The 10,401-nt window shown below is 50.8% G+C and overlaps 1 protein-coding gene across 2 annotated transcripts in view; it reads left to right on the top strand.

The window, feature by feature from the left end:
* The window catches only part of CLTB (clathrin light chain B), a gene marked incomplete at its 5' end in the record, with an annotated part of 34,071 nt that extends 24,176 nt beyond the window's left edge, over nucleotides 1–9,895 (top strand). Inside the window, 4 exons of one of the 2 annotated variants that reach the window (XM_080707666.1) lie at nucleotides 806–923; nucleotides 1,074–1,185; nucleotides 3,555–3,608; nucleotides 9,685–9,895. In XM_080707666.1, the coding sequence (XP_080563792.1) occupies nucleotides 806–923; nucleotides 1,074–1,185; nucleotides 3,555–3,608; nucleotides 9,685–9,856 (456 nt within the window). In that variant the 3' untranslated portion in view covers nucleotides 9,857–9,895. The remainder of the gene's footprint in view (nucleotides 1–805; nucleotides 924–1,073; nucleotides 1,186–3,554; nucleotides 3,609–9,684) is intronic. The other variant, XM_080707667.1, reaches the window with a different exon arrangement.
* Between the last annotated feature and the right edge of the window lie 506 nt (nucleotides 9,896–10,401).

Raw genomic sequence — 10,401 nt, 5'->3', positions numbered from 1 at the left:
TGGTCCATCATTATCTCTGGATTGGTCTGGCTTTGTAGATGATAAAAAAAAATGTTGCCATTGCCTGGGGGATAGCTTATTCCCATCATCAGCTACTTAGTGAGGCCCTGCACAACTTAGTGAGATCTTGTTTCAAAATAAAGAATAAAAAATAGGGCTGGGGGCCAGGCTTGGTGGCGCACGCTTGTAATTTAAAAAGTGATAAGGGGCTAGTTACAAACAATTTTATGTCAATAAATTTGACAATATAAATTAAATAGAGCTGGCGTGGTGGCACACTCTTGTAATCCCCGCGCTTGGGAGGCTGAGACAGGAGGATCGCACAGGTTCGAAGCCAGCCTCAGCTACTTAGTGAGGCTCTCAGCAACTTAGTGAGACGTTTCCAAATAAAGTATAAAATAGGTCTGGGAATATAGCCCAGAGGTAGAAAGCCTCTGGGTTCCACCCCCAGTACCACCAAAAAAAAAAAAAAAAAAAGTCTGGGGGTCTGGGGGTGTAGTTCAGAGGTAGAATGCCCCTGGGATCAATTCCCAGTACTGTAAAATAAATAAATAAATAAATAAATAAATAAATAAATAAATAAATAAAAAGGTGCATCCAGGCAGGGGTAAAGGCAGGCACAGAGGTTGAGTGCGGTGCCCACGGCAGAGGGAGGAGCCAGCGCAAAGGCAGGGCAGCACCTCAGGAGACGTGGTGTGCGGTGCTTAGAGGCAGGTGAGGTGCCATTGTGAGGGGTGCCCCAGCAGGAGCAGCCGAGACAGAAGGCAGGTGTGGCTGGGTACATTGCTGCGTATTTATGTCCTAGGAGGCTAATGGTCCTGCTGATGGCTACGCGGCGATTGCCCAGGCGGACAGGCTGACTCAGGAGCCGGAGAGCATCCGCAAGTGGAGAGAGGAGCAGAAGAAACGGCTGCAGGAGCTGGGTGAGGACAGGGCGGTTGGCTTTTGGCCTGGGGGAGCGGTGGGGAAGTGGTGGGCATGGATGCCAGGCCTGTGTGAAGGTGGCGCGGGAGGGAGAGCAGCTGGGCAGCTGCGCTGTTCACAGGCTGCCTGTTGCCCTGTTGGGATCGCAGATGCTGCCTCTAAGGTGACAGAGCAGGAGTGGAGGGAAAAGGCCAAGAGGGACCTGGAGGAGTGGAACCAGCGCCAGAGCGAGCAAGTGGAGAAGAACAAGATCAACAACCGGTGAGTGGAGCCGGGCACCCAGGAGCTCCACGCACCAGAGGGCTATGGGACGAGAGGGGCTGCCGGGAGCCAAGGGGAGCCGAGGGGAGCCGAGGGGAGCCGAGGGGAACCGAGGCGAGCCGTGGCGACTCCGGGACTGTGGGGACTGAGGCAAGCCGTGGGAACAGCAGAGGAGGAATGGCGCTGGGGACTGTCCTGTGGTGGGGTTTGGTGGGAAGAGCGGAGGAAGGAGAGGATGGCAGCCCAGGGCTGCAGCCCTTCAGAGCTGGTCTACCACTGGGCCCTCGGCCCTGTTCCCTGACAGCTGACAGGTCCGTGGAGCCAGAGCGTCCAGGGACGCAGATGCCCGGAGCTGGCCCGGGCCCTCTGTGGCCAGGCTAGCTCCAGAGAGGGTGCAGGCCTGGCTGGGAGCAAAGAACCAGCCTGTGGATAGGAGTTTTTTGCTTGTAGAAATAACAATACTTCCACTCAAAATGTCTAAGGGTTAAAAGGAAATTAGTGGTCTGTATAACAAATGGCAAGGGCTGGGAAGGCAGGCACCATGGCAACAGGCTCAAACAGCCAACAGGAGCTCAAGTACTGCCGCTCACCTATGCATTCTCCCTTATCTTCACACTTGGGCACCTGGCCCTGGAGTGGGGGGAGAGGGGCAGGAGCAGCTCCAGGTTTCTGCCTTATCTCTTGGCACCCTCAGTGAGACAGCATCGGACAGCCACCAGACACCCACTAGCCCCAGCTCAAGTCTTGCCCTGCCGCTCATGCCAGCCCAGTGACTGTGGTCAGGAGGAGGGGAGTGCCATGGGATCCAGCCTGGGCGGAAGTCTATGCCTTGGGCTGTGCATGGGGTCGTTTCCCCTCAAACCGTAGGTCAGCTGGAGCAGAGTATAATCAGGACATCTGTCCTGAAAGAGAAGACGTAGAGCCGGGTATGGTGGCACGTGCCTGTAATCCTAGTGCTTAAGAGGCTGAGACAGGAGGATCACAAGTTTTTTTTTTGTTTTTTTTGTTTGTTTTTTTTTGTGGTACCAGGGGTGGAACCCAGGGGCTTTTCTATCTCTGGGCTGTACTCCCAGACCTTTTTTATACTTTATTTGGAAACAGGGTCTCACTAAGTAGCTGAGGCTGGCTTTGAACCTGTGCAATCCTCCTGTCTCAGGCTCCCAAGCTCTGGGATTACAAGCATGTGCCACCACGCCCGGCTGAGGATCACAAGTTTGAGGTCAGCCTTAGTAACTTAGTGAGACCCAGTTTCAAAATAAATAAGAACTGGGTGTGGTGACACATGCCTGTAATCCCAGTACTTTGGAGGCTGAGACAGAAGGATCACAGGTTGGAGGACAGCCTCAGCAAGTAGTGAAAACTCTCATCAACCTAGTGAGACCTTGTTTCCAAATAAGAAATTAAAAAAAAATAGAGCTGGGGATATAGCCTGAAGGTAGAAGGCCTCTTGTCTCCATCCCTAGTAACACACACACACGCACACACACACACACACACACACACTAATAAAAAAAAAAAAGCTGAGGGTTTAGCTCAAAGGCAGAATGCCCCTAGGTTCAATTTGAAGTAAGTCAGAAATGCGCGCGCGCGCGCACACACACACACACACACACACACACACAGACACACACACTCGGGTTTGGGGGTGGATACAGGACAGGCAAAGTACAGATATTTGTGAGAGAACAACTGTGTGGGAAGGGCCTCAGACTGGATACAACTATTGCCTTCAAGGCTGTGACCTTCAAAGTATAAAATCTTCCAGGAAGGGGAAGACATCCTGGGAAGTTGCCACATTTGTTTTCCAGAAATGGCTTCATTCCATGGTCTGGGCTGTGCCCTGGGGAGATGAGGATCTGGTTTATGTCCTCAAAGAGCTCAGGGGAGAGAACCACAGATGACCGCTCAACTTCACACAGTGGCCCTAGGCATGAAGGTGTAGAAACAAGGGAAGCCAGGAGCAGCCTGGGAGGAATCCTTGTATGTGGGATGTTGCGCTTTGGAGGCTGACTAGGAGTTCATCAGGAGAAAAATGGCAGGGTGTGGGGCCAGGCATTCTAGACGGGAGAAGGCAGGAAGTGGGTGGGGTGTGGGGCAAATGACGGGGTCTGGGGCAGACACGGGCAGTGGGGAGCGCTCAGGTTTACAAGAGGAGAGGAATATGACCAAGGCTGAGTTTTAGCGAAATCACTGTGGCCAGAGCAGAGGATCCCCACGCTCCTCTCGGGGCTGTGGATAGTTGCTGAGTCTTGAGCCATGCTTCCTAACACGTTTCCCACTGGAGGTACTAATGCTCTCTCTCTTTCTCTTTAACCCGCTGCCTGCCTGCCTTGCTGTCTTCTCCACCTAACTCCCTCCTTTCCCTCAAGGATCGCTGACAAAGCGTTCTACCAGCAGCCAGATGCTGATATCATCGGCTACGTGTACGTGTCTCTTTGCTCCTCTGCTGGGAGGGAGTTGGAGAGGCCCCGGGACAGTGTGTGGCTGGCATGCTGGTTCTTGAGTCTCTTGCTTGTGGGGTATGAATGGATGTGGCTGGGCTCGGGGCCATGATCAGAGTAAGGGGCTAACCTCAGGGCAGATGCAGACACCAGCCCTTGCCTCTGTCCTTCTATCCTTCCAGCACACTGGAGGCAGCTTTGCCAAATCTGAGATCCCTGCAGGGTGGGGGCAGAGAAAGTAATGTGCTGGGCCTTCCCCATGGGGGGTGCGGAAGGACAAAGCAGCCCATGTCCTTCTCTCTGGAGGCCTTCTGGAGTTGGGTGGGATGAACGGGTCTTTTTTTTTTTTTTTTTAACAAAACACTGAGCACAAGGCATGAAGTGGTACATGCCTGTAAGCTCAGTACTTGGGAGACTGAGACAGGAGGATCACAGGTTCACAGCCTGCCTTAGCAACTTAGTGAGTCCGTTTCAAATTAAAAAAAAAAAAAGTCGCCGGGCATGGTGGCACACGCTTGTAATCCCCATGGTTGGGAGGCGGAGACAGGAGGATCACGCAGGTTTGAAGCCAGTCGCGCGCGCTGGCTTAGGAGACCCTGTTTCCAAATAAAAATGTAAAAAAATAGGTCTGGGAGTGTAGCCTGGAAGTAGAAGGGCTTCCAGGAACCCCAGTACCACCACCAAAAAAAAAAGTTATTTATTTTATTTTTTTAAGAGGCTGGGGTAGAGCTCAGAGGTAGAACATCCCTGGCTTCAACCCTCTAGACCTAGGAAGGCAACCAGGGGTCCTCTCGTGCCAATCCCAGTTGGTTGGTTGTGGCAGCGTGGAGATGGTGTTGGGGATCCTGAAACCAGAGGGGGAGATGCGGCGACCACTGAGTGACATCTGGTTCATGCAGGTGTGCCCAGTGCCCGCTGCTCCTGCTGGCACTGCCCTTATTCTGGCGATGCCACCGAGGCCTCTGGGCTGCCTTCCCTCACAGAATACCAGCTGCCTTCCTCTGCTTCCTTCCATCCCTGTCCCATCTGCCCTGTACTTTTTGGTACTTAGCCTGTGTCAGTGTTTGGGGAAACAGGGATAGGCCATACTCAGCCTGCCCCCCAATTGCGCATGGTCTGGAGGATGTTGTGAGGAGGCCATGTGTGGGCAGGTTTTAGCTGGACCTTAAAGTGCAAGCAGGGGTTTGCTGGGAGGGAAGGTAGGATGAGAAGGCCATGCCAGGTAGAAAGAAACTGCCTAGCCACCTGGAAGGCGGAGCCCCGGGGGTGCATTTGGCAATGGCTGGGGCGTGGCTGAGGGGTGTGGCAGCTTGGAGCTGCCAAGTGCCTGTGCCAGCCCGAGAAGCCGGGACTTGACGCTGAAGGCAGCAGGGAGCCATGGGGCGTTTCCAACCTAGGAAGCAGATGTCTGAGGCTCAGGTGCTGTGAGTTCCTCAGGGGTTCCATGCTCCTCTCGAGCCCAAGGAAATGGCCAAGGACCGTTCAGAGGACCCTGAAGAGAGGGATACTCTAGATCAGGGTTTCTTGGGCTTTCGTGTGCCTCTGAATTACCAGGGGGGAGAGAGAGAGAGAGAGAGAGAGAGAGAGAGAGAGAGAGAGAGAGAGAGAGAGAGTGTGTGTGTGTGTGTGTGTGTGTGTGTGTGTGTGTGACCAGGTATTGAACCCAGGGGCATCTTCCTCCAAGCTATAACCCCAGCCCTATTTTATTTTTATTTTGAAACAGGTAGCCAGGCGTGGTTGTGCACGCTTGTAATCTCAGTACCTGGGAGGCTGAGACAGGAGGATCACAGGTTTGAGGGCAGCCTCAGCAAGCAGTGAGGTTCTCATCAAACTAGTGGGACCTTGTTTCTTTTTTTTTTTTGGTGGTACTGGGGGTGGAACCCAGAGGCTTTCCTACCTCCAGGCTATACTCCCAGACCTATTTTATACTTTATTTGGAAACAGGGTCTCACTAAGTTGCTGAGAGCCTCACTAAGTAGCTGAAGCTGGCTTTGAACCTGCGCGATCCTCCTGTCTCAGCCTCCCAAGCACAGGGATTACAAGCATGTGCCACCACGCCCGACCACCTTGCTTCAAAATACAAATTTTCTCGGTGGCGCACACCTGTAATCCCAATATCAAGGACAGCCTCAGCTACTTAGTAAGGTCCTTCACAACTCAGTGAGATCCTATTTTGAAATAAAGAATAAAAAATAGGACTGGGGGTATAGCTTGGAGGTAGAATGTCCCTGGGTTCCATCCCCAGCACCACACACAGAAAAAAAAAAAAAAAGAAAAAGAAAAAAGAAAAAAATATATATATATGGCTGGGATGTAGCTTAGAGGTAGAGTGCCCCTGGGTTTCACCCCCAGTACCACAAAAAGAAGGAAAAAAAAAAAAAAGAAAGAAACAAAGTCTTGTTTGGTTGCTGTGAGAGTCTCAATACTTGCTGAGGCTGTCCTCAAACCTGTGATCTTCCCATCTCAGCCTCCCCTGTGCTGGGATTACAGGCGTGTACCACCCTGCCTGACAAGAGGGGATCTTGAGCAAATGCAGACTGAGATTCTGGTTCAGTAGGTGATGTTCAAGGGCTTTGTTTCTAGCTGACACTGGGCCATGAGCCACACTGAGCAGCAAGGACAGAGGGGCCCTCTCGACCCTGAAGGGGCAGCTCCTGGGAGAGCGCCCCCGTCCTCACCCACCATCGCATTTACACAACCACCCCTGCCACATCCTTGGGTTCTCAGGCCAGGAAGCAATCAGCAGGTGCGGGCACCGTCCTCACTGCAGAGGTGAAGAGATCAAGATGGCTAGGGAGGTGGGTCACCTGGTCCCAGGCCGGCTCCTCCTGGCACAGCCCATGGGGGTCATCCGGAGAGTCCCTGCCATCAGCCAGCGCCTGGCACATGGCACAGTCGATCCTGCGTGAGATGCAGAGGGGCTTCCAAGAAAAGAAAGGAACTCTCCAGGGATCCTTGCAGGCCAATCAGGACATTGACCCAGCTCTCCTCACCTAAGAATCCGTGTGTGTGTGTGTGTGTGTGTGTGTGTGTGTGTGTGTGTGTGTGTGTTATTGGGGATTGAACAACCCAGGGGTGGTCTACCACTGAGCTATATCCCGTCCTTTTTTTAAATTTTAATTTTTCTTGTGGTACTGGGGATGGAACCCAGGGGTGTTCTACCTCCAAGCTACACCTCCAGCCTTATTTTTTTTTTTAATTCTTTATTTTGAAACAGGGTCTCACTGAGTTGCAAAGGGCCTCACTAAGTAATAGCTGAGGCTGTCCTTAAACCTCGATCCTCCAGTCTCAGCCTCCCAAATGCTAGGATTACAAACGTGCCCTACCACGCCTGGCTTCCTTTCTTTTATTTTAAATTAAGGTCTCACAAAGTTTCTGAGGGTCTCGCTAAGTTGCCGAGGCTCTCCTCCAACCTGCAATCCTCCTGTCTCAGCCTTCCAAGTACCAGGATTACAGACACATGCCATCATACCAAGCTTTATTGTTTATTTGGAAACAGGGTCTCACTAAGTTGCTGAGGCTGACTTTCAACCTGCAATCCTCCTGTCTCAGTCTCCTAAGAGAGATCCCATTTAAAAACTAAAAAAAAGTAGCCGGGCTTGGTGGCGCACGCTCGTAATCCCTGCGCTTGGGAGGCTGAGAAAGGAGGATTGCACAGGTTCGAAGCCAGCCTCATCTACTTAGTGAGGCTCTCAGCAACTTAGTGAGACTCTGTTTCCAAATAAAATACAAAATAGGTCTGGGAATATAGCTCAGAGGTAGAAAGCCTCTAGGTTCCACCTTCAGTACCACAAAATAAATAAATAAATAAATAAGTAGTTGGGCATAGTGGCGCATTCCTGTAAGCTCAGAATTTGGGAGGCTGAGACAGGATCACAAGGAAGCTAGCTTCAGCTACATAGAGGATGGCTCTCAGGATCCATCCCCAGTACTGTAAAAAAAAATAAAATAAAAGTAGGGCTTTTTTAGGATTATAGGCATGCACTAAGATTATTAGGCATGTACCACCATACTTGGTTTATTATCTTTTTCTTGTGTTTGCTGCCTCTCTCTCTCTTCCCCCCTCCCTCCCTCTCTCTTTTTTTATATTACTGGGGATTAAATGAACCCAGAGGCATTCTACCTTTGAGCTACAGCCCCAGCCCTCTTTCTTTCTTTCTTTCTTTCTTTCTTTCTTTCTTTCTTTCTCTCTCTTTCTTTCTTTTTCTTTTTTTCCTTCTCTCTCTCTTTCTTTTTGGTACTGGGGGGTGGAACCCAGGGGCTTTCTACCTCCGGGCTATACCTTCAGCCCTATTTTATAATTTATTTGGAAACAGAGTCTCACTAAGTTGCTGAGAGCCTCACTAAGTAGCTGAGGTTGGCTTCGAACCTTGCAATCCTTCTGTCTCAGCCTCCTAAGCACTGGGATTACAAGCATGTGCCACCACACCCAGCTATTTTGTTTCTTTATTTTTATTTTTATTTTATTTATTTTTGATACTGGGGATTGAACCCAGGGGCATTCTACCTCTGAGCTATGACCCCAGCCCTATTTGTTTTTTAATTTGGAAATAGGGTCTCTCTAGATTGCTGAGAGCCATCCTCACTATGTAGCTGAAGCTGGCTTCCTTGTGATCCTGTCTCAGCCTCCCAAATCCTGAGATTACAGGAGTGCGCCAGCCACTATGCCCAACTATTTTTTTATTTTTTAAATGGGGTCTCTCTAGGTTGATGAGTCTTACTACTTACTTGCTGAAACCGTTCTTACTACTTGCTGAACCTGTTCTTAGATCCTCCTTTCTCTGCCTCCCAAGCACTGGGATTTCCACCATGCCCAGTTTATCTTTTTTTTTTTTTTTTTTTTTAAACCCAGGGCCATTTTACCTTCAAGCTACACCCCCAGCCTTAGTACAGAGGGCCTCAATAAGTAGCTGAGGCTGGCCAAGAGTCTGCAATCCTCCTGTCTCAGTCTCCATGTACTGGGATTAGAGTCGGGCACCTCTGCACTCGGCTTATCTTTTTCTCAATGATGTTCATGTTTAGCTTTGGTCCATTCAACTGTTTATACTATACTGTTTCCCCCTTGCCCCTTACTCAGTGGATTTTTTTTTTTGGATGCTTGTATATGTGGTGTTAGGATGGAATCCAGGCCGTCCCACATGCTAGGTAAGTGTTTTACCACTGAGCTCCACCCCCACCCCTAACCAGCAGCTTTTAAACTGTCAACCAGAACTTCTGCTAAGAGCCCACAGAAGTTTTCATCCTAACTTGATTCCAACACAAAGCAAGGCTCCACTGGAACATTCCCCATTAACATTCTCTTAGAGCTCACGGTCTTTCTGGTCTGAAAGGGGCTCTACAGTCGGGTATGTGTGGTGTGTGGTGATTCTACATCCGTCACACACTCCACCTGGAGATTCATGATCACACGAGCACACTGGAAGCTTTGAAAGTCTTGCTATAAAAATCCTCTTTAACTGAGGTTTCTGCTCATATTTGACTACAACCCTTTCTTAGAGAACACTCACATAAAACACTCAGCAACATTGAACCAGGTGCTTCAGTTCGCTAGGTGGCCAGCCAATGTCCTCTCTAGGTTAAGGTTTTGGAAATACCTAAAATAGCTGAGGCACAGTATTAGTTTTCCAGGGATCCCTGGGTGCTGGGAACTCCAGATGGAGAGGTGATGCAGAGAGCGTGTCTAGAGTGGGGAGACCCTTCTAAGGGGGTGAGGCCTGCGCTGGGAACTGAACAACAAGAAACAAGCTACGAGCAGCTATGGGGGAAGAGCCTTTCAAGGAGAGGTGGTAATCAGTGCAAAGGACCTGGGGAAGGACCAAGCTAGGCTTCTTTTATTTTTTGGTGCTAGGGATTGAACCCTGGGCCTCATGCATGCTAAGCACGTGATCTACCACTGAGCTACACCCTCAGCCCTAGGCTTCCTCTTATGCTAAGGCTTCTCCTAAAGCTGGTTGGGAGCTCTCAGATAGAGTACCCCAGGGTGGGCTAGGAGTCGGGCTGCTGAGGATGCTCAGGGGAAAGAGCAGCTATAAAACATCTGACCCATCTCTACCTGCAGGGCATCTGAGGAGGCTTTCGTGAAGGAATCCAAGGAGGAGACCCCAGGCACAGAGTGGGAGAAGGTGGCTCAGCTGTGTGACTTCAACCCCAAGAGCAGCAAGCAATGCAAAGATGTGTCCCGGCTGCGCTCGGTGCTCATGTCCCTGAAGCAGACACCGCTGTCCCGCTAGGTGCCTGCCAGAAGCATGACCACAGAGCATGGGCCGTGCAGGGGCAGAGGAGCAGCAGCTGCTTTGGCTAGGGTGGAAGCTTCCTCGGGCAGCTGCTACACACAGCCTGTCCTGTTCCTCTCCGACTCCTGGGGCTGGAAAGGGGGCCCCTCACCCTTCTTGCCCCTCACTCCCTCCTGGCCCTGTGGTCCAGCTCACGCGTCCTCTCCATTGTGACTATCCCTCCTGATGTATTTTTTTTCTTGGCTTAAAGGGTGTGTTGTTAATTCTTTTTACACTTATTTATTATCATCCTCATTTCTCTGAAAGCCACAACTGGTGTCGGGGCTCAGTTTGTGCCTAGAGCTTTCCCAGCTTCTGGCCTTGAGAGGAAAGGATTCCCCTGGAGACCTAGGTGCCCCCAAACTTCTGTCTGCTGCCTCCATCCCCAAGAGGAAAAACCTTTTACAGAATGCTTCTGCAACTTTGAAGCTTTCGGATCCTTTAACATGCCTGTGAAATAGCGATTCTGCAATTCTGACATACAGCCAAGGACACCAAGGCTC

Source organism: Muscardinus avellanarius (genome assembly GCF_963383645.1).
Source record: "Muscardinus avellanarius genome assembly, chromosome: 1".
NCBI classification, from domain to species: Eukaryota; Metazoa; Chordata; class Mammalia; order Rodentia; family Gliridae; genus Muscardinus; species Muscardinus avellanarius.
Note: the sequence above shows the minus strand (reverse complement) of the source record. Positions and strands in the feature narration are given on the sequence as shown.